Raw genomic sequence first — 23066 nt, 5'->3', positions numbered from 1 at the left:
CCTCTGTTTCCTGTTTAAAAGGCAGATTGTCACATATTTGGGGATTTATTTACCGTAATTGGAGTTATTTTCCTGGCTGCTGGCTTCTGCCCTCTGATGCAAGACTCCTTAGTGAAACGTGTGTCCAGAAAGCCATGTGACCTTTTTTTCCCCCTTGCCACAAGTGCCAGCAGGAGATGCAATAATCAACGCGCTGCAGGGAATTTCCACTGGCAGTTCAAGTTTCTGAAATCTAGACGTTGGCTCAGGAGGCAAAAGATTGAGCAGGGCTTTGTGGCAGGGAAGGGAAAGGTTTCCAGCAAAATTGAGTGTTTGCTGGTGTGTCAGACTCTCCACTTCTGCCCTCCAGCTCAAGTGCAGCAAAGTCCACATCAAGTGGTGTTAGATGAGCTTGCTGGGGGCTTCTGCCTGGTCTGCCTGTCACACAAGCACATCCTTACATCTGCCCTTGAAGCTGTTCCACGAGGTGATAGCAGGATCTCATTTCAGGGCAACAAATCGAGGGGAAATGATTTGTAAACACAAAGCCTGAGTCTGCTTTAGAGCCAAGCTTCAGCAGCCCAAGCAGCAAATCAGGACAATCAGTGATAGGTGAGGTGAGGTTGGAGAGGCTCTGCTGTGGTTCCAAGGCATGGCCAGCTCTGCAAACACTGAATCCAACCACTATTTGGATGAAGAAGCAGCGTTGCTGTGTAAAGTGAAAGGCAGGAAATGGAGCAGTGGCACACTGTGTCCGTCTGTCCTGCTGTGGAACAAGAAAGGAGGTGCTCAGGCAGCTGTCCCAGGTCTCTGCATCTCCCCAGCTTTGGTGGTGGAGAAAGAGAGGTGCCAGGGAGTCAGAGTGAGATGCACCAGGTGCAGCAGCTCTGCTGAAGCTTTAGATGTTTGCAGCGTGACAGGAAGTCCTTTTGCTTTTGAAGAGATATTTCTGATTCTTTAATGTGCCTTGCACCTTTGATTTCCTCATGCTTTTAAGTAGCACCAAGTCAATTACTGTATTTCTGTTTAATTCTCTGAGAGAGCACTGTATAATTAGGCTAATTATGCTGCTTTGTGAAGTTGTAAAACTCCTGATTGAGCTTGAGGGGCTGTTTTATAACCTTCCAGGTGTAGGCAGGGAGGGCTGCCCGCCCCGTGCCCTGTGCAGGTTTGGGTGCAGCCTGCCAGCTCAGTGAGGGTAGTTCCTTCCCAGGGGCTGCCCCACAGGCTCATCCTCTGCCAGCTCCATCCTGCCTTCCTCTTTTCACAGGCTGCAGTCCCTCTGGGAATCCTGTGCCTGGTGCTGGGGGGCTTGTTGGGATCTCTTCTTGCCTTAATGTTGAGATCAGGAATGGCAGCACAGCCAAGGCTGTGTTTCAGCCCTTGAGTGTATCTCAGGAGGTGACCCCACGCAGGTTTAGGTGTGGAGATCTTTTATTTTCCCTGACTGGGCTGCGTGTGCCCTGCAGTGGGTTCTTGGCAGCACAGAGCTGGCTCTGCCTGCGCAAAGTGTCAGTCAGGAGGAAGGTGTGACCTTCAGGTGTCACCCTGGCTGAGTGACAGCCCTGAAGGCACATGGCCCATCTCTAATAGAAGAGCCATTTTTAATGCTGGTTAGTGTGGCTGATGATGGCCATGGTGGCCTTAGGGCTGGCTAGTAGGTGACACAGAGGGTACAAGTGATTTGTCTGCCCCCGGGGCTCTCAGGTCCCACCCCAGAGAAGCAGACAGGAGCATGTCACTGTGGAATAGGAAGGAGATACCCCATGGGGATGGGTTTAGCTTTAGAGTTTCTCCATTCCCCCTTCTCCCATCCCTCCTGGGATCATCTGGCCCCCTGACCCTGGCTCAGTGAACTCCCGGTGCTTCTCCGCCGGCCCTGGGAGCGGAGCTGGGGCGTCTTGCGAAAGCAGCGCCTGCTCCCCGGGTAATGGCACGGGGATGGAGAAGGAGGCGCCGGCTGCCAAAGGCGGGTTGGGAACAGCATAAACCCTTCAGCCCGAGGAGCCAAGGGCTGACAACCCTCGTGCCTGGTGCTGGGAGCGGAGCTCGTCCCGCCCGGGGGGCCCCAAGCGCGCTCGGGGCCGTGGCGGAGAGCGGCCAAAGGCGGCCACATGGGCCCGGGTGGCTCTAAAAGCAGGCGCAGCGGAAGTGATGCTCCCAGGCCCATCTGCACGGGGAGCGGGAGACGCGCCCCAGCTGGTGCGAGGCCCTGGCAGCCCCGGGAGCTGCCGTCTGTTGGGCTTTACTGCTGTCTACGTTGAAACACGGCTTGGGAAGGATGGGAGGGGGGTCGGTGGCACGGTGCCAGTCCCGGTTCTCCTGGCCTTCTCGTTCCTCTCTCCTCCTCCTCCCCGCTCCCTCCGATGCTTTAAAGTCACATTTCCAGGCCAGACATAGAATTAATCTCTGGGCACTTCACATTGCTGGCAGCGCAAAGCAGGATGTGGGATCTTTTTTTCTCTCTCTCTGCGTCTTGGCTGACTTTTTTACCTCTCGAAGAATTTGGAAGGGCCGTGAGATTCCCCCCACCCCCCCTCGCCTCAGTGCCGTGCAGTTTTTCAGCACGCTGATCACCCTGCTGTGGCTTCACCCTAATAGATTTCATATGCTGACACAGTTGACATCAGTACCAAACTATTTTACATGTGATCTGGTGTATTTCCTGAGGAAATCTGCAAGATATTTATTAAGAACTAATAAAATAAACCTCTCCATGAGCTTTTAGGTAGTTTTCAATTTTTCATGTCTCTCTCGTTTCCTCTTATCAATGAGTTTCTATTTTCTCCCTCCTCTCTGACCATTGCAAAAGGAAACAAAAATAAATGTTTTAAACCGTTCCTGAATGGACACTGGGAATATTTCTGTAGTGATGTATTAGCAAAGTCGTATTTTTAGGGCTGTATTGTCAAGACTAAAAATACCCCGCTGCAGTGCATCCTTTTTATAGGGCTTTGTGTGTGTGTGTGTGTGTGTGTGCTGAGCGTTGTACAAGTTTGCACCAACGTGCAAAGGTCTTTGTACTACTGCAGCGTTGCCTCCCCATCACAGCTGGACTCCATTAGGCCTTGGAAATTAGTGTAATCCTGGTTAAGAAAGGGGGAAAAAAAAAAATCAATCAATCTTGCAGAGCCGCGTTTCCCCAGCTGAGCTGGGATACCTGCGTGGCAGCCGCGCTCCGGAGGGCTCCAGCAGCCGGTGGTTTTGCCACGGCTTTCCTGCCACGGAGGGTGTTCCCTGACGGAGAACAGCAGCTCTGCTCCCCCTGCTTCCCCTGGAGCAGCGGGGTTCAGGCAGGACGGGCTGTGGGCTGCAGTCACCCGGTGGGTTCTGCTCATTTGTCACACCCGGGAACCCCTTTGGGGCTGTGCTGTGCTGGCAGGCAGCAGCGCGCGCGCGCGTGTGTGTGTAGCAGGGAGCAGGCTGGATGCTTCGCGTTCTCAGAGGGATTTTCTGCCTTCCTGCTATTTGTGTCTCCTTCAATTAACTGCGATTGGAACAGAGAGAACCAAAGGTGGGCGCCAGGCTGAGAATCCGCCTTCCCTCTGCGCTGGTTGCGGGGGGACCCCTGTGCCGCGATGGGAGGCGGCTCAGCCTCTCCGTCACGTGTGATTGATGCAGCCCTTTCCAAACACGATTTCCCCTCCGGCTCGCGTCCGCGGATGCCGGCGTGGAGCTGCGGCCGTCACTCCTGTCCCCAGCAGCAGCCTTGCGTCACAGGTGGTGGGTGCAGCGGCTGACGGGGGCCCTGACGGCCGGGCCAGCGCCGTGCGCATGGCACACGCGCCGCGCCGCGCTCCCCCTCCATCCCCTCCGTTTACTCGCGGGTTCCTCGCCGTAGCTTTCCTGTCTGCTGTCGTCTGGAGAGCCACAGCCTCTCTGCTTCCTGTAGAGCAGTTCAGCGAAAGCAGTAATTAGGGCCCGTAAAAATTTATTTTATTAGCGAGAAGTGTTGGTGGGTAATTGGCCATAATTTGAACCCAGCCAGATTGGAGATTAATAAAAAAAAATTCATATATATATATATATAAATATATATATAGTAAAAAAAAAAAAATCACAGAGAGATCTTTTTACCAGAAACACCAGGGCTGTGAGCTGGAAACCCTTCCCGAGGCGGGTGGGACGGGACAGGACGGCGGCTGTGGAGAGGGCGGCCGGCAGCGAGCGCCTGTGCTGTACCCGTCCTTGAGGGTGTTTGACACTGGCATGGGAAGAAAGGAAACCTTGTTTTCCAAGAACTCTGCTCTTTCTCAGCTTGATAAGCATTTAAAATAAAAGCTGCACAATTGGAATTGGCAGAGCATCCTCATTCTTTTGTCTGTCTGTTTATTTTTTTCCCCTCATCCCTCGACATGTGTGCTACAGCCCAGGGTTACTACACCCCGTGGAACCACAGGCCTGGAGCTCTGCAGGCGCTCGCCGAGCTCTGCCCACCCCCGGCCTGGCTCTTTGAAGCCTGGCAGAGCAACAGAGATCCAGCCCCGACCCTGGCAGCCTCCTGATGGCCAGGGCACTGAAGTCTTCGACAAAACGTGTGTTCTCAGCCCCTTTCGGCTCCCCCTTCGCTTGCAGGGCAGCAAACCCGGGGCTGTGCCTGGAGCCGGAGCGGTGGTTTGGAATCAGGCTGTGACTGCACTATATGGACCCGATGGCTTTGGTATTTATAGGCTTGGTTGGAGCAGCTTGAGCGTGGCCAACGGAGCGGGAGCGGCTTGAGGGCCGACGCTCATCCCGACGGAGGGTGATTGGAGAACTCCCCGCTCCGGGAGGACGGAAGAGCCAAGCCCCTCTGCACACATGTCACGCGCGGTTACTGCCGGTTGAATCACACCAGGGAGTTACTTCAGGCTACTAGCCCTGCTTGTTGCTTTGGTGTAAGTTACTCGGGGCGTTCCTTCAGGTCCGTAGTGCTTGTTTTTTGCTTGGCAGCCTCGGGGCTGGGACCTGGTGTAACCGTTTCCCAAGGAATATTTTTGGTTTGAAAACTGAAGGTCAGCAGTTCGCAAGGGCTGCGCTTGCAGCCAGCTCTGTGGTTCGCCTTGTGCCACCGGGCCAGCAGCACTTGAAATCCTGATCAATTGATCTGCAACAATATGAAACCACGAAGGGTGACTGCCAGTTAAAACTCCCCGTCTCGCCCCATTTTCCCCACCCAAAGTGTCTTTCTGCCCATATCCCCTTTCTTGCCGCCTGTCTCCCTCCCTCCCTTTCGGCTGTGTATTGGAGTTTTTGTCTATCTTTTTCCATCTCTCTGTCTCTTTTCATAACAGTTTTTAATAATGTTTTAGTTAGTTCCAGCCTTTTCCCTCAATGGATCCCATTGGAAAATACATTTGAAAGGAAACAGTTATACACTTCCCTTCCTTTGAAACTCTGTTGGCACCTTTTCCAGTGCAGTAAACCATACAACATGGATTTTCAAAGTTTCCAAACACAGACATGCTGGCGTTAAATTTATGAAAAAATATTTTATTCGGCTGTATAGTAACTATGAGTCTCTGAGCTGCTGGTCACAGTGAAATCGAAGCTCGCTTTGGAACTGCAACAGGTTTTCAAATCTCTGCAGGAAACGGCGCTGGAGCCTGCAGCTCCCTCGTGTCCTCCTGCCAGGAGACACAGCAGCAAACAAAAGGGGTGCTGGGGCACCCCATGGCGAGCCCACCAACCCCCAGCACAGCCTTTCCCTCTGTACGGCCAACGGTAGCTGCAGGGAATATCACAGTTGTCCCAGTCCTATCTCAAATCACGGGGGAAAAGAGGAATCTGGCATAAAAATGTGGTGTCTTACGCTTGTTAATGAATGTGGAGGGTTCAGGCTCTTCAGTTGCTGAGTGCCGTGGCGGCGGCTCCATCGCCTGTGTGAGCTCGCACGTGCGTTGGGACCCGAGGCTCCTGCTCCATGTGAGTTGTTGGAGCACTGAGATCGTATTTTCTAGCGGGGGGGCTCGGATGTTAAACTTCCTGGAGTGGTTTCTCTGCGTGCTGTGGGTTTGTGCCTGTGGTCACGGCCCTTCCTGCAGGGAATCGCTCGCTCGACACCTGAGAACCTCCCTTTGCGTGGCACCGCTCGCAGCTGAATTTGTTCCTAATTTCCACAGAAGACCACAGTCCCCGTTCACCAGCAGAGGTCTGGTGGGTGAATCTGGCTGTATTTTTGTGAGGAGCATTTGAGGGGTTCTTTCCAAACAGAGCGAGCCTCAAAGGCTGCGCCCAGTGGCACTTCAGGTATGGTGTAAGGCACACAAAGCCTCCTGTGATAGACAAGATGATGACAAAGAGATCCCAGGGTCAATTTTCTTGTTGTCCTTTTGTTTGTAAAATTTCTTTCCATTCTCATGGGAGTTTTCCAGAGGAGCCACTAATTAAGTGTTATCATTGTGCTCGGTGCCACATGGAGTGTAAGAAAAGCTACAAGATTCAGGTCCAAATAATTGGATGGTGTAAACTCACTGGTGTGTGCTCAAATCTTGGGTTTGGGTGCCTTTTTTTATAGTACCTCTAACAGGTACTGATGGGGGACTGAGCTTAAGGAAAATACCAGATTTTCTAGTCCCTTGTCTGCCCACTTTGAGATGCAGGAGATAGAGTTCTCCTAAAAACATAATCCTTCAGGAGCTGCCTTTGATCAAACCAGAGTTGCCCAGTGTCTGCAAATTCCATCCCCTCTGTGTCACCAGCCAGCCAACAAGTGAGGGACACAAAAATAGTCGAGCACATGCACTGGGAGGAGTTAAGGGGACTTCTGGATCTCCCTGAAAGTTCAGGACCGAGGTGAGGAATGGAATCAAGTTCTTCATCTTAACCCCCCAAACCATGACCTTGTCCTGCAGCCCTGAGGCTCATTAAACACGTGCACATTTCAGCACATCAGAACACTCTGCAGGAGGGTCTCTGCTGCCTGTTAGTTTTCTGTGTTGACTGAAAATGGTACCTTGAGGGGAGGAAAAGTGACGTGTCGTTAGGACGGCTTTATGGTGAGTAAGTGCGATGGAGTTGACTTGAAGCTGCAGAGATGCCTCCAAGTCTGGTGTTCTGAGATTTTTTTGCATGTGTAGTTTCCATAGTTTTCAGAAAAGCGAGCTCCCCCTTGGAACTGGGCTGACCTCATCTGGGATCCTTGGCTGGCACGTAAATCTGGATGCACCACTCAAGGCTCTGCCACGGCAGGAATGCTGCGCGTGTGGGGCTGGGATCCTCTGGGGAGAGCAGCCACTGATGGTGCCAGCAGAGCAGTGAGAGGACTGGAGAAGGGGCTGCTATGCTGTGCCTCACTTGTGCTGCTTCAGCCCCCTTTTCCACCTGCTTTTCCCTCTCCAGTGCCTCACCTGGCTTGGTTTATTCTTCTGTCCAAGCAGGTGAACCAGCTGCTGCTTTGGTTGGAGTGGCATGAGAGAACTGTCTGATAGTGAGCACCCAGATTTCCATAGGCACCCACCTTGGCAAAGCAGGATGGAGATGGCAGAAGGCACCCAGAACACCCAGACCCCTCTGCTGGCCCCTGCCAAACTTCTGGTTCCTGCTCCAAGTGTGAAGGTGCTAGGGATTTTGCTGAAATGGTCAAAGAATTTTTAACTTGAGAAGAACAATATATTTTCCCTAACCTCATTCTGGCAAATGGCTGAACCTTTGTAGTTGAAATTTTCCCAATAAATTTAGCTTGAAGAAAGCTTTTGGCATGAAGGGTTGCAGCCTAAATGGTTAAAGTTTGGCAAAGTTCTTAGGAACTGAAACCAAGGTCTTATAATGGAAATTGTTAAGTAAGCATCACTGCAGGCAGAGTGGCTGGGCTGTGCCCCTCTTGGTGGGGTGTCCTGGGGCTGGGGGTGCCACTGCCATCAGCCAGGAGGCTGGAGGGACCAAGCAGGGCTGGAGTGGGAGGTGAGGAGGCAGTTCAGGCTTGCAAGCGTTTGATGAAGACCCTGGCATTTCCTGCTTCCCAAGAGCTGGGAGGAGGGCACGCATTTCACTTCATGTTTTGGCATTTGCTTTGCAGACACTGGGCCCTCAGGAAGCCCTAAGAGGACGAGCAGCAAAGGAGGGAATGTGCGGAAAAGGAAACTCCACACTTTGCTGTTCCTGCCCCATGAAAGGCTTCTTTCTCTGAATGCTCCTGTCTGCAGGCACTTGCTTTCATGAGCTTTAGCTGCAGGCCCAGAGTGCTCACCCAGGTTCACACCCAAGGAAGCCAGTTCCAGGCTGTCTGCTCACATTTTGCTGTCAAGGACATGCCCACCCCCAGCAAGAGCTTGAGGGGTGCAAAATGCTGTCTGTTATTTGCTGCTGTTGTTTGTCCTTATTTGTAAACTTCCCTCAGGGCTGGAGGAAATCTCTTGGGAAGCCCTGTTCACACCTCCTCCCTGTTGTAAATAACATCTGACACAGTTATGGCTGGGCACACACAGCTCCTGGGGGGATGCTGGTAGCTCTTGCCATGCTGCTGTGTAGCCCAGCCAGGCTCCCCAGCTCCTCACTGGCTCTTTTGGTGAGGTTCATAGCTCTGGCATCTTCAGAAAGAGCTGACAGATCTGTGCAGACAGAAGATAGGCCATCAGGGGTTTTCTTTTTTTCATTCTGCATCATTGCAGTGCCCCTAAAACCATTTTCTGTCATCCATGATTTTTCTTCTTTCATGCAGCATTCCCTGTTTCATCTGAATGCATCCTGCTTGTGCATTTTATGGCAAATATTCCCTCCACAGGAAGAGACAGCTGGTGCCAGGCTGGTCTGGAGCTATAGATATGCTGATGAGCTGGCATGCCAGCTTGAAGGGACACACTTCCTTATGAGCCAGCCAGGAGTTACATACATTTAGATTTGCCAGCCTTTTAGCTGCCAGACGGGTCAAATTGACGTTGCTGTCAGTTGTTGGCAGCAGAACCTGTGGCTCTGGGGATCTGCTGTGACACTGCTGGCACTTTGCTGTGCCTGTGTCACAAGTGCCAGCGTCAGCTCCCACGCTCAGAGCGGCTCCGGTGAGGGCAGTGCTGAGAAATGAGAGTTTCTCTGGCAATTCTCCAGGTTTGCAAGCATGGATGAGCCTGGAGGTGCCTTTGCTCCAGCTGTGATGGTCAGGGACTGGCGTGTCTCAGTGCAAGTGTGACTAGTGACAACTGGGATGGATGTGCCTCCCCATGCAGGGGGAGTGTTTCTGACTCTGTATGGGCTGTTCCACATCCCAAACTGACTCCCACAGCCTCGCTGGGGTCAGGGGGGCAGAGCAGGATCCTGGCCTTGCTGGCTGGGTCAAGCACCCCAAGCGTGTAGGGAGAGCTCCAAAGTGCTGCTTAGTGCAAGTGGAAATGGCTTCAATCTGTGTTTTGACTGATGGGTCTTTTCAGGAAATTTCTGAGAATAACATTTCTAAAAATGGCTGCTTCTTTCCACTGATATTTCCTGGAAAAGGCTGTAGTTAATTTTAAACCACTATCCTTTTCCCTTTTCAAGTGGAAATGGCTTTGTGCTTGTCCTCAAGGCTAATGTCATTCTTTCTGACCTAGCCTGGGTTGTGTGGTGGGGAGGGACATTGTGCCATTGCCTCCTCTTGCAGGTCCTGTTGGTCTCCCAGAGCTTCAGAAGTTGGGGTGTTGGGGACACTGTGCACGTGTCTGCTTTCCCTGTGGAAATTAATAACTTCTTACTAAGTTAGTAATATTAATAGTCACTTCACAATGATGTTTTTTGTCGTTGACTCCTGGCCAGCCCCGAGTACACAAGAAAGCTGTCCCTAAAGTCATTCCCTAAAGCTTTGTTCATCAGGGTCAGGAAGGATATACTGAGTTGGTTATCGCACCCCAGGTGCAAGGATCCAGCCCTGCCTGGGCTGAGGGACAATCAGAGCCAGAGAGGAGCTCCTGGATCAGCCAAAGGGAGCTGGCAGCACGGAGCTGTCTGGGGCAGGCAGCCCCTTCGTGCCGGGCAGAGCATGGCTTCCCCTGTGGCTCCTGGGCAGGCTCTCTGCTTCGGGTGGGAATATGTCATTAATTTTTATACCTTCCCCTGTAAACCATCGACCCTTTTTATGATGTCATGAGGGATTCCTTAATTTTGCAGCTGCTTCCTGGTTACGTCAGAGAAGAGCCTCCCGTCCTAGAGCCCAGCGCTGCAGTCCAGGACGGCTGGAAACAAATGAAGTGTTGAATATCTAATGGCTTCCACAGGGAGAGCTGCTCCATCCTCCCCAGGCCCCCGGCATTCCTCACCTCCTAGGCCTCCCTCCTTCCTTCCCTCGGACAAGTCAGGGTTGCAGAGGGAGCTGCAGGCTCCTGGGCAGCCCCAGCTGCTCTGGGAACACGTGCAGCGAGTTCCCCGGTGCTGCTGCTGCAACCAAGACCCTCCCAGGGCCTTCCTGCCTCTCCACAGGGGGACATCAGTGCAGGGAGGTGGTTTGGGGGCATCCAGGTTATTGCTAAAATCCAGAGGCTGCTTTGGAAGGGGTCCAGCCCCGTGTGCTGCAGGTGGTGATGTTCAGCTCGGCCACAGTGCTGGGAGGGCTGGGGCTGCCATCCTGTTTGCTCAGAGTCTGGGAGTGTCCTTCCAGGAAAGCTGCCCATCATTCCCAGGGTATCAGCCAGGGCTGAGCAGTGCCTCCAGGTTCCCAGGCTCTCTCTCGGGGGCAGATGAGTGCGTGTGTGACTCGCCAGTTCCCAGAGCTGGGAGTGCCAGTGACTCACAGCTCTCCTGCAAGGGGGTGTCAGGGAAATGCCCCACAGCTGTGAGCATCCCCCTCACTTTTGCTGCTTTATATTCCCGTGCGTGTGTGCGGTCTCCACCAGCCTGGGCCGGCAGCAGGGCTCTCCTCACCCATTTCCTGCAGACAGCCCCACCCCAGGGGGCTGCCCTGTAGCCGTGCCAGGGCTGTGTCTGGCTGGGAGTGACTCACGGGGAAAGCTGTGTCTGAGCAGTGAGGGAGCAGAGGAATTGCCTTCAGGTGGTGTCACTCTGAGGTGACCGACCCAAGCCCGGGTCTCTTGCCCTCAGGGTAGCAGCCAGCTGGTGAATCAGTTGTCTGTGCCTCCAGAGCTGATGTGCTGACACATCAGCCGGGTGCCTTCGCCCCCAGCCCTGTGCTCACCGAGCTCCTGCAGCTCCTGCGTCCCCTGGCCAGCCCGTTATGTCATCCCTGGGACTGTGTCCATAGAACTGTTCGTTCTTTTGAGTGCCTCCCCATACAGTCCTTCACCCTGTCACCAGGAAAGGTGGCTTCAGCTGTTCTTCCCTGGGAGCAAAGCACATCCTTGCTGCTCTGCCAGCACTGGGATCACCTGCTGCCAGCACTGCTCCGGGCTTCCCAGCCTGGAGCCACAGCTCAGGTGAGGACAGAGAGGCCAGCACGGAGACTGTTCCACTGGAGCCCTCCTGACCCTTGGCTGAGGCAGTCTGGTTGCTTCAATCAAAGGAATCTGCTCTCCTTTGAGGTTTGTTGGCTGGGATTATTTTAACTGTGGAAGGTTCAGCATTCCTTGTGTTTTGTTAGCTGGGATGGGTGGATGGAGGAGCATGTCCACTGCTTGCTTTTAAGCTTTGGGGGTTGCTGTGGCTCCTTTCCACCCGAACTGGGGGCTCACTCAGAGCAGAACAGCTGGGGGCCCTCACTCCCAGCCCCTGCCCCATCCCTGTGAGCAGTCCACGTGTCCTGTGCTGGCTGTGCCCCTCGCAGGATTTCCTTCAGCACATGGCACTTGAGCAGCCACGAGAAGCTTCCTCCAGCAAATCCCTCTCCTCGTGGGCGGCTGCCCCTTGCTCTTTTCCCATTCCCATTTCCTGTGGTTGGTTGTGTTGCCCTAATAAAGGTTTGGCACTGCTGTTTTGCACACCCTAGTGGGAGAGGGGATGTGTTTATCACTTTTCCTGGAGATTATCTGTTTAAGCACTCTCTGACAGTTACAATAACAAGGGCAGCGCGTTGTGTTTCCCAGCAAAAGGACACTCGCTGCTGAAAGATGTATAGCACTAATTAGAAATACATAACATCCGGCCACATGGCAGCCTTCTCCCGGCCGCTCCATTTCCTGAGCTCAGACGACTTTGACGACAGTTGGTTTATGTTTTCCATGAATATAACGTTCTCAGAGAAACACAAATTTCTCCCCGCTACAAAAGTCCCCTTTCTCTCTGCCTCTCACCCTCTCCCCTGTGGAACAGGTAGATTTATGGCTGCAGGAGTCCTGGGTTGGGCTCTGCTGCAGGCTGGGTGGGAGCAGAGCCCACTGACCCCGGGAGAATCCAGGTAGGAGCTTGCAGAGGGCGCTGCAGCTGCTGATCCACCCAGCTCCCTGCAATCCCTGCAGGAAACTGCCTCCTGGTAGGAAAACAGCGTTCTCTGTGCAGCCCAGACCTCAGCTGGGAAAAAAAGCCCTCTTTCCTACATGCAAAGAAACAGGAGGACTTCTCTTCTTGATCTTCAGAAAAACCTCCCATCGCTGGTTCCCAGCTTTCTGCTCTGTTCTTGCAGTCTGATGCTCATCAGCTCCCAATTTTTCCATCCCATCCCTCTCTCACCCTTGGGCTCTGCTTCAGAGCAGATCTCCTGGGCACCAGTTGGAGGAGTCTGGGTCCAATTTCCAGCTCACAGCAAGCAGCAGTCGCTCGTACAAGGACATTTTTCAGAAGTTCCCACCTGCTTGATGGGAGCAGGGCAGTTGCTCTGCTGCCTGTAACACAGGTGAAGGGAGGTAGGAAGATGGAGCTTGCTCAGGGAGGTGAAATCTTAGCAGGTTTTAACTGCTGAAACAAATTCCTATTGAGTATGGAAAAACTGCTGTCTTTCAGATTTTTATAGCTTGGCTAAGTGTGGACAGATTTCTAGTAGGACAGGAAAACTCTCTGTTAAAAAGGTTATTCTGCAGCAAAATCTCAGATGCTTGTTCCAGGATTTACAGTTGCTAGATTAGCTGAAGGAAAAGGTTGTAAGTGTTTTTTTACAAACGGGGGTAAGCCACTATGTTGTTTCCTAGCCTCATTCTCACAAGTGGCCGAGCTGTTTTGGCTGAAGATTTCCAGGAGAATTCAGGCTGAGACAGGCAACTAGCATGGAAATTTAGCAAAGTCTGAGCCAGCTAGAAGAAGGGACTGACAAGTGGCAAGTGTCAGGCAGGGTGCTCAGAACTGTTGCAGTTCATGTCCTGCTGCCAGTCTGGCCTCCAGAGCCCTGACCTTCACAGGGGTCTGCAGGGGTCTGCAGGGCTCTCATGTATTTTTCTGGTGCAAAAAGACACATATTTGAGGCAAATTCAGCCTATGAAGTGTGGGGTAGTACAAATCAGTCATTTCAAAGTGACTGCTTTAAAATGCTCTGCCTGCTCCTTCCTAGCTCCATGCAGCGTTCCACGCACCGGAGTTTTGCTGCTGTTGATGTGGGGCCACAGGTGGTCAAGAAACAGCTGCAGCCCAAGGAAGCTCCCCAAAGGTGGCTTTTTAAGCCAGCTCAGCTCCCTGCCATGGCTGCAGCGTGGCTCCAGGGGCTGTGTGTTGGTACAGCAGCACAGACAAGGGTGTGCATTTACCCTGAGTCAGTCTTGGCTGCGAGCGCAGGAGCCCTGACCTTAGGTTGTGGTTTAACAAGCAGTTACTGAGGCAGCGGTGCCAGCCTTGCCCACCCCCCTCTGCACCCACGCAGCAGCTCTGAAGGCAGTGGCACAGCTGAGAGGTGACATTTGTGAGCCTGCTGAGCACTGGTGTTCTCAGGGTGGCTGTGCAGGCGAGAGCTGAGAGGTGACGTGCCAGGAGCTGTTTATCTAGGGCTGGCATTAACAGGGACGTTTGCTGGCTTACGAGGGGAGAAAGGTGGAGGGGGAACGTGTTGTGGTTGGTGGTGTTGGATGATTTCCTGTGGAGTGTCACTGCTGTGGCTGCTGGTGGCACAGAGGAGCCACAGCTCCAGCTACCTCAGAGCTTGTAACCTTGTTGGCCCCTTCCTTTGTGTGTGATTTCTTTCCACAGTTGCCTGACACCTCCATGGTGTGCCCCAGCTGCGCAGCGTGGCTGGGTATGAATTGGGAGGGTTATCTGATTACAGCCCCATTTGGGGTTTCAGGGGAGGAAGTGGAGTGGATTTGTGGCAGCTTTAGCTGTTGGGGTGCCATTGATGCCACTTGAAGTCTCTGTCACCAAGCTTTTGGTGACAGCCTGCGGGGGTAGGATGCAGGGTTGCCTGTGGATCTGACACTCATTCTGCTTCACCTGCACCCACTGTGGATCTGGAGAAACAGATCTGGGAATTACAGTTTGCCCTGACTTGGGCAGTCAGGATGTCTCTGCCTGCTCTTGTTGGTCTGGGGCAGGTGGTATCTCCATTTTTCACTAGTGCTGTGCAACTGCAGAGACAGAAGTGACCTAAGTGTCACTCCATCCTCCAAAAAACATCTCTTTTCCAATAAGTTTGTGTCTTACTGTGCATTACCAGCAGCACAGACATAATTACCAGCTCAGCTCACAAGTAATGATGCCCTGTGGGCTCCAGAGCAGATTTGTTGCTCCAACCCACACTTCAGCATATTTTCTACAAAATGTTTTCCTCTTAGTGCCAGGGTAGGCTCAGACACTGCGTGAGTCCAGAGAGTTGGTTTCCTTATTGCCCATCACTCAAAACATTTTACAAGTTTCTGTTTAAACATCCCAAATGCTTTGCCCTGTGATTGTACCCTCACCTTGTCTGTCTCCTGTGGCAGGGATAGCCTGGGGCTTGTCCCTACATCCTCTGTTAGCCCTGGCCACTGGCTCCCAGCTCGGGGCAAGCCAAAGCTCCCAGCCTCCCGAGGAAAGTGGTGAAAAGGCACAGAAAGAAAGTTTCTCCTGATTTATGGTGCTTTCCTCTTTTGTCCTATAATTAAGCTCTTAAGAGCCTTTGCTGGTGCATGTTCAGGGGTCTTGAACAAGCACCCACCTGGATGTTTGTCTTTCTGTGCTGGAGGAGCCTCCTGGGAATGAGGCCGATGAGCTCATCCGCTGAATGAACTTTCAGGACTGGGGGAGTTCTGTGCATTTTATGAGTTTAATGATGAGCTGACAAGACCCATGGTAGCTGAGCTGGAACTGTGTGACAGCAGCCCTTTAAGTGTGGGTGTCCTAATGCTCTTACCTGCACAGTGGGCAGCTTTGCAGGCTGTACCAGGGCTGAGCATTGTTGGGGTACATCGGGGCACTGTGGCTTTATGAGCTGGTGGGCACACAGCTCGTGTTTGCAGCAGCACAAGATGTTTGATGGACAGCTGTACCTGCCACAGCTCAAGTGCAGGAAACTTTTTACTGTATTTTGGCTGTTAAATGTTGTGTGGGGAACTTGTAGCCTGCATCAAGAGCTGCTGGTGGCAGTGGGAAGGGCTGGGACCAAGCCTGGCCACAGCCACCACAGAGGCCCAGCTTTTGGAGCCAGTCTCTGAAATACACCCTGAAATATGGGATGCTCATCACCTTCACCATCACAAACACTTTTAAGCTTTGCCAGTTTTGGAGGGGGTCAGGATGTAGCTTTTGCACCAGCTCAGTTTGGGGGGTCACTGTAAGTCTGGCTGGAGTGCAGTGCTCCCAGTCTGGAGCCCTGGGGGCTCCCCACTCAAAGTGTGGGGGTCCATGCTGAAATGCCCAGAGATTTTCACCACCTAGGGGACTTGCCAGACTAAGGTGTGCCAGCTGGACCACTGTGGTCTTGTTGTGTGTCCATTTAAGACAAGAAGGGAAGACAGTACAGCATCTCACCGAGTGCAGGGGGAGGGAGCGCGGGGAAGACAACTGTAATTTCTTGGACTGGACTGTGGCCAGAGCACTGGGACTAACACTCTTAATTGTGGGAAAGGCTTCATGAAAGAGATTTACTGTCCCAGAGTGGTCACATCTTTAGTTTTATGTTTCCTCCAAAAGCTGACAGCCCCTGCAGTACGGCACTTCCTACCATTGCTCTGCAGCACCAGCTCAGCCCTGCCTCCGTGAGCAAAGCACCCTCTTTCAGCTACCCGGTGCCTTTGGTGCCACCCTGGGTTACCCTCCACGCTGGGTGCTGAACTCATTGACAGCTGTAAGAACTGTCAATCCAGCCTTCAGATGTTCCTCCTTATTTTTCCTGTGTTTTCTTGGTGTGTTCTTGTCTTTTTTTTGAATGTTTTTAACCTCCCACTCCACTCCTCTGAAATGATCTGTCCTTAAAACCCCGCTGTTTATTCTGTGTACCTCAGGTGTTTTGCTAGCCCCAGCTTAAACGTGGTCTCTGTCTTGCTCTAATCCTCTTGCTGTTTGCTCAAAATCCCTGCTCTGCCACATCTGGGCAGTTCAGCTCCCACCACCTCCGTGCTGGCTGGTGCTGATGTCCCCAGCAGAGGTGCCTGGAAACTGGGGGGCTCTGGGTGCTCTCCCTCCCTATCTCAGCCCTGGGGCATCACTCACCCATTCAGAGTCAGTAGCTGTGAGTTTGTAAAAATCCTCTGCCTGGCTTGGGGCAGCTGTTCTCAGGTAGAAGCTCTGATGCTGCAGAAAGCCAGCAAGGAGCATCCTGCACAGAGCAAACAGCACTGATGGGTAGGAACCCAGTAAATGTGTGGGTTCTCCCCAGCCAGCCACTCCCCCACATCCTGGGAGGATGTGAATGGGGAGTAGAGGGAGTTGGGAGGGCAGAGGTTTCCCTTAAGGCTTAAACCCTTCTGAGAGCTTGGGGCAGGCTGGCATGTCCCATGGCACTCCTGGCCTCCCCAGCCTAACCCACGCCTGGCTCCAGGCAGTTCCCTTGAGCCAGCTCCCTGCTGCTCTCAGCAGCCTCAGAAGTGGTTTCTGGCTGGGTGTAGATGTGCCGGGGGGATTTGCTCTCACTCTGAGCCGGCTCTGCTTGGAAGAGCTGTGGTCGTGTGGCATCTCCTTGAGTAACAGTTTCAATTAAGCTCTCTTGACAAGCTGTTGTGTGACTGTGAAACTAATGGGAGGAGCCCCCTCCTCAGCTGCTGAGGTTAAAACTCCAGCAGGGACAGAGATCAAACATGCAGCTAATTATGCTTTTAACACTCAAACATACCCTCCTCCTCAGGGGAAGGCATCAGCCCTAGCAGCAGCTTCTGTGCTGGGAGCCCTGAGTGCCAGCGTGATCTGGGCTGGCTCAGCACATGCCATGGGGTTGGGCATGGTGTGGGCAGGGTGGCTGCAGCCTCTTCCCACTCCAGAGCAGCTACTCACCACCTTTTTCCTCCCTACATGGAACAATGATGTCAGGGACAGGTGTAAGTTAGGGAGTTGCTCACCCCTGCCCCTCATGGGGCATCATGCATCCTCATGGGATGCAGAAAGGGAGGTTGTGAAGGTGAAACCGGATGGAAGATCTGACCCAAAACCTCTCTGTCTCCTAGAGTGCATCTCTGAGGATTGCCGCTCTGTCATCCAGGAACAGGCCACGGCCCTGGGGCTCTCCATGTTTGCACTCCTGGTGAGGAGGTGCACCAACCTGCTGAGGGAATGTGTGCCAGGTAAGGGCTTAGCAGCAGGATCCCATGAGGAAGCCTGGTGGGGGTCAGGCCTTCATTGCCTGCTGGTTTTTACATCCCTTCCCCTCTCTTGGGGCCTTAGGATTCTCCTCCATCATCCCAAGCTCTGCCCAGCTAGATCAGCTGCAGGAAAGCACCTGGTGTGTGCAGACAGAAAGGGATAGACTGAGGCCATGCTTTCTGCCAGCAACTGGGAAACTTCTCAAAACTGGGACCTGGGGATCCTATCTCTGTGATTGGTGCAGTGGCACCCTGCTGCCCTCAGTAAAAGGGATCACAAACACCCTGGCTTGCCCTCCAGGGAGAACAGATCTGTCTTTGTGCTTGCTCTGGGTTGTGGCTGTTCCCTTGTGCATCCCAGGCTGGGATGTTGGGATCTGTGTCATACTTTCCCAGTCCCTGCCTGAGCCTGGCTGTGGTGAGCTGCCTCAGCTCTCACGTCTTCTATTTGCAGTTCAGCCACAAGAGATGGAGCAGGAGGATGAGGAGGACGACATCAAGGTCTCTGCCTTGCCCCAGGACCTGAAGGAGCTGCTCCCCAGTGTGAAGGTCTGGTCGGACTGGATGCTTGGCCACCCGGACACCTGGAATCCTCCTCCAACGTCTCTTGAGCTCCCCAAACAGTACGTGCACCCTCTGGTTTCTGCTCCCTCCCTGAGCAACTCGTGCCACCCTTCCCCCTTGCTCATGCTTTACTGCTGGCTGTGGCACCATGACCTGAGCACCCAGGCAAGGCCCACTACCCAGGGAATGTTGGGAATTTGTCACCCTTGGTGACACAGTGACTTCTTCATTGATGTGTGAGTGGGGCTGGAGGGTGCCTGGTAGCTGCCCTGTGTTTCCATGTGTTAGAAGATGGCTTATGAGGTGGATTTTTACTTTCTGCTTAGGATGTACATCTGGTTTTGTTGGGATACCCTTCCTTTCTGCTGGCCCAGCCAGCTGGACGGGCAGGGCCTTCCTCTGGACCAGAGGGAACTCCATTTCCAGCATAAGCATTTTGTTGCCTTTTTTTTGACTGAGTCAGGCCAACCTTGGTTGGGCTGGGCTAGCCCTGGAGCAGCTTGCCTGTTCCTGGAGCTCCAAAAGTCACCTCCCCTCTGCTTCAGAAACCGCTTGTCCCTACCCTACAACGCACAAAAGGGTTAATTTTCTAAACTGGCCGATTTCAGCCCATTAGTCCATAATGCGGACTAGGCAATTTGCATATTTTTGGACAGAAAATTGAGCAAAGGGGCCAAGTATGGAGTATGCGAAACGGTGTCTGAGCATGCTCCGTAGCTGCTTTCCCGCAGGATTTTCCATCTGCCTCCGGTACTCCGGATCCAGAGCCTGAAATCACGTCTTATTGTTAATCCAAAGGAGCCAGAACCCAGGGTGATGGGAAGGCGCATTAAGAGTAATCCAGCAAAGTGGCTTAACCATTAATGGGTCCCCGCTCTGTGCGTCAGGTCCAGTCCTGCTCTCCTGGTTTATTGCCTCTTACTCCAGTTCTTTTTCATTTGGCTGAGGAAATGGAAATCTCACACAGGAAGTTCTGGGCCTCATTTTGTGGAGATGGAGTCTGTTTTCTGTTTGTCGGCTGCTCGGTGTGGGACCGCTGCCTGCTCATGTGAACTGCTGCCCATCTTTGGGCAGGAACTCAAACTGGGATCCGTCACGTGAGCCCGGCTGCACCAATCCCCCCTTCCCCTCGCGCTGCCTGCGCAGGGAGCGCCGAGCCCTTGGCCACGGGCAGCCTCGAGATGGAATTTCTGATTGGGTTCACGCAGCCAGCGCTCGGCGCCCGCCCTGGGACGAGCTGCTCCCCCTCCTGCGGGACACGGGGCCGTGTCCCCCCGGGGTGATGGAGCAGGTGCCAGCTCCTGCTCGCCCGTTGGGGTGGGAAAAGGTGGTGGTGGTGGTGGCAGCCCACCCCATGGCTCCTGGGGGAGTGGTGGGCATAGACTGGGGGCTCTACTCCACGAGATCCTGATGTGTTCAGTGGAGGAATGAGTGTCTCTTGTCTTGCTTGGCCTCTCCGTGGAGGTGGCTGAGCAGCCCCTCTTGTCCCACCATGCCCATCCTGTCCCCCATGTTGGCTCCCAGCTCCTCCACTCTGGTGCTCTTTGGCTCGCATGGAAAATCTTCCTTAGGCAGGCTGCTCTTCCAGCCCAGGCCTCTTGTATGGATGGGTGTTGGTGGTCCAGGACTCTGGGACAGCAGTGGTTGAGCTTCCGTGGAGATGCAAGTAGTGATGAGCAGCAGGGAACCAGCTCTGTTCTTGGGCATGACCTGGAATTTGCAACATTTGCCCTGGGGATAGGAAAAGAAAAGGAGAGCACTGGGTTAGTGTTTCAGCTCTCTATTGACACAAGCCTGCTGGCTGCCCTGGGGCTCTTCAGGAACCAGGTAGAGCCACCGAGTCCAAGGGTTTAGATAGGAACAGCTTCAAAGAAGATTAGAAGTAAAACATGGGTCAGAGCAGCAGGCGTGGTGGAGTAAGCCAAGGTTTCTGGGCAGGGTGAGCTCAGGAGCAGGGAGAGCACATGAGGAGCAAGTGCAGATGCCAAGTTACAGAGCTGAGTGAGGGGCCTGGGCCATGTCACACATGCTCCCACACCACTGGGATGTGCTGTGAGATCCCACCACTGCCAACGGAGAAGCTGGTTGGATACTCTTTAACCACTTTCCTTACCTCTTGTGGTGGCATGGGCACAGAAGAAGGATGTAGAAATCCCCTGAAGCACAGCACCGCCCTGCAGAGATGCCATGAACGTGCTAAAGCTTCTGGAAAAAACAGGCCTCATACCCACCTGGAAACCCACTCAGAGCCCAGAGCTCGCATCAAAGTGCAGCTCATCCAGGGCCAGAATGCTGGGCTGGGCTCATGGCCAGCAGGGCAGCTTGGCAGGACTCAGCCGGAGCTTTGGGCTGGGGCTGTGTGTCCCAAGGCCTCTCTTGCCATGTTTGCAATCGCTCCTTCTTCATATGGGAGAGAGCTGGGGGACTTTGAGAACGTCTAAACTCAGCCCAGCTGTGGCAGTTGGTTTATTGCTTTCAGCTGGTACTTGAACCCGGGTCCTGGTCTTGGAGTCTTTCCCAGGTTTAATCCCCGGAGCTTTCTCTGCAGCTGTATGACACTGCGCTGACCCCGAATGAGGATAGGAAAATAGAAACGGTGCCAAGCCAGAGTCTCTTTTTCATTTGGAGTCTGGCTGTCTGCCCATGACCAGGGTTACATAATGGGAAACATAGCTGGGGCTCTGGAGAGCCCGCGTTTCACCACGCTGCCCAGACCTTCGCGTTCTGATGCTATATATCTTCCTAATTGTAGCTCGGATGCATTTATCACACTGCTGGATTTGAGTCCTTACAATAAAAAAATAAAAAAAAAAAAAAAAGCAAAACCAACCCCACACCAAATTCCTCAGCTCGCTGCTTTCCCCCTTGGACAGAGGCAGAGGGAAAGGTGTGAGGGGTGAGCGCTGCCGAAAGCCAGCAGATGGATGTGAGCCATGCAGGAGTGGGCTCCATGGAGTGGGATGAGAGGCTCAGGAGGCTGTGTTTCCAGGGTCCTTTTTCTTGGTGGGAGCTTGGGAATGAACCCTGGCTCCTGGCAGGCAGCCTCTCCCTACCTGGGGGCTCAGCAGTCTTGAATTCAACCCAAGCAAGAAGCTCCATCTTTCCCCAAATCCACCCTTCTTGGTCTGGTGCACTCCTCCAGCTCCTGGCCACACTGCATGGTCATCACGGCTCAGGTGATGCCCTGGAACAGATTTTCAGTTGTTGGACTTCCTAACTACCTCTCTGTGTGAATTTGAGAGGTGAAAGGTGTCCTTCACCTGGAAGAGGTGCTCAGTGAGCTTTCCATGACTCTTTCTTCATGTCTTTCCAGGATAGGAGCTAAACTTAACCTTGGACATCTCTGCTTCAGTGCTTCAGGAATTGTGTGTCTGAACCAGGTGTTGCCAGGTCTCCTAGCAGCAAGCAGCTGTCACTTCTGTATCTTAAAATTAATTTCTGTCTTCATGTTTCATGGCAAACCTTGTGTCGAGTTCTCTGCAGGTGGTTGTTTAAGGCAGTTGAAGAAGCATCTTTCAGACCAAATGTCCCCAGGAGTGAATTTCAGAGATTGGGGTGTAAAAGCAGGGATTCTGGGAAAAAGGGAGCAGGGTGGATCCCCTAAGGCAGAGATATTGGCAGCAGATTGGTCAAAAGGTGGATCTCCAAGGAGACTGCTGTGTAAGTGACTCCATCCCCTTTTGGGACATATGGCTGGGAGGAGGGTGAAGAGGGCTGGACAGAGCTGCTCCTTGCTCTGTTCTGTTGCCACAATTAATCCACTGCTAAATGAAGCACAATAACTGATGGGGAAGCCACTGGCTAGACAGACACTGCTGCAGGGCTGACCCTGGTGAATCAGTGCTCCTTCCATACGGGACCAAGGGCCTCTCAGTTTGTGGAGACTGTCTGCAAGCATTTAAAAATGGTTAATTTAAACCAAGTATTAAATTGAATCCAAAAGCTGTGAGCACATTCAAGAGCTTACCTTCTCAGAGAGATGTGCCAGATTGCTCTCATCACATTGCTCTTGTGGAGAAGTGTCACTGAGATGGCAGCTCCCACTGGGAGGGATGGACAGAGTCTTGCACAGAGGTGCCAAGACATTGCTGGAGTGTGCTGGAGACTAAATGGAAAATCCCTTTTGCAGATCTCATCCTCAGTAACTCTGGCCACCAGAGTTTCCCTATCGAGACATCAAAGCCAGGGTTCAGAGGTGTCTCAGTAGTGTAAACCTGGCTGAGATTGAAGATAAAGTCAACCAAAGGAGAAGCCAAAAGTCTCTGTGGAGAAGGAGACTGTGGCAAAGCAGAGGGTGGCTGGGAGGAGACTGCACTTCTCCTGGGTAAAGAGCTCCAAAGCTCCAGAGGTGGGTTCCTGGGAGAGGAATGGGTTTATGGATGCCTGGCTGGCCAAAGGGACCATGTGCAGGGCAGAGTGGGGGAAATCACTGATGCAGAAGGGCTGCGACCACCTCATCCTGCTCTGTCTGAGCCCAGACCAGGGCTGGTGAAGGCCTTTGGGAAGAGCTCCCGTGGCCAACCCTTTTTGCTCCTTGCAAAGGAGCCGCTTTTAGTTCAGCTTCATGTGGTCCAGGAGAGAGGAAAGGCAGGAGGAGGAGGAAGATGCAGAGCAGCTCATCCGGCAGGCACCGGGAGCCAGCAGTGCCCGGCCCCGGGAGCAGCGGCCCGAGGCGTTTGCCATCTGCACGGCAGCGCGGCTCTGCAGCGGCTGGGAACACAATGCAGGGCTTCTTCTGCGCCGCGCTTTCCGGGTTTGTGCTGCAGCTGTGCAGTTTGGATGTTAGTGTTTAAACAAGCTGGTATTACACAGGAAATGGCCACCTCCACAGGCCCCCGCAGGCTTGTAACGTGGGGTCATTGTGCTTGATATTAATCACCAGGCAGCGCGCGCCCCCGGTGAGGATGGCGGCGTCCCGCACGGGGATTTGGCGAGCATCAGGCTCGCCCTGGCATCCTCTGCTCTCCCCATGCTTTGCTGTGTGCCCTTTGCCTCGTGGTGATGCCCATCCGGGCATCATCTCTGCCAGGAGCCCTCCCCATGCTCGCTGGGGCGGCGCTCGGC

At 53.4% G+C, this 23066-nt stretch overlaps 1 protein-coding gene across 5 annotated transcripts in view; it reads left to right on the top strand.

Annotated features, from left to right (window-relative positions):
- Window positions 1–23066, top strand: part of SMG6 (SMG6 nonsense mediated mRNA decay factor) — a 103785-nt gene that overhangs the window by 33652 nt on the left and 47067 nt on the right. For all 5 annotated transcript variants that reach the window (XM_053960825.1, XM_053960824.1, XM_053960826.1 and 2 more), the window contains exons 11-12: window positions 17304–17420; window positions 17893–18061. In XM_053960825.1, coding sequence (XP_053816800.1) covers window positions 17304–17420; window positions 17893–18061 — 286 coding nt within the window. The remainder of the gene's footprint in view (window positions 1–17303; window positions 17421–17892; window positions 18062–23066) is intronic.

The sequence above is a fragment of the Vidua chalybeata genome, chromosome 20 (assembly GCF_026979565.1).
Source record: "Vidua chalybeata isolate OUT-0048 chromosome 20, bVidCha1 merged haplotype, whole genome shotgun sequence".
Taxonomy (NCBI): domain Eukaryota; kingdom Metazoa; phylum Chordata; class Aves; order Passeriformes; family Viduidae; genus Vidua; species Vidua chalybeata.
Note: the sequence above shows the minus strand (reverse complement) of the source record. Positions and strands in the feature narration are given on the sequence as shown.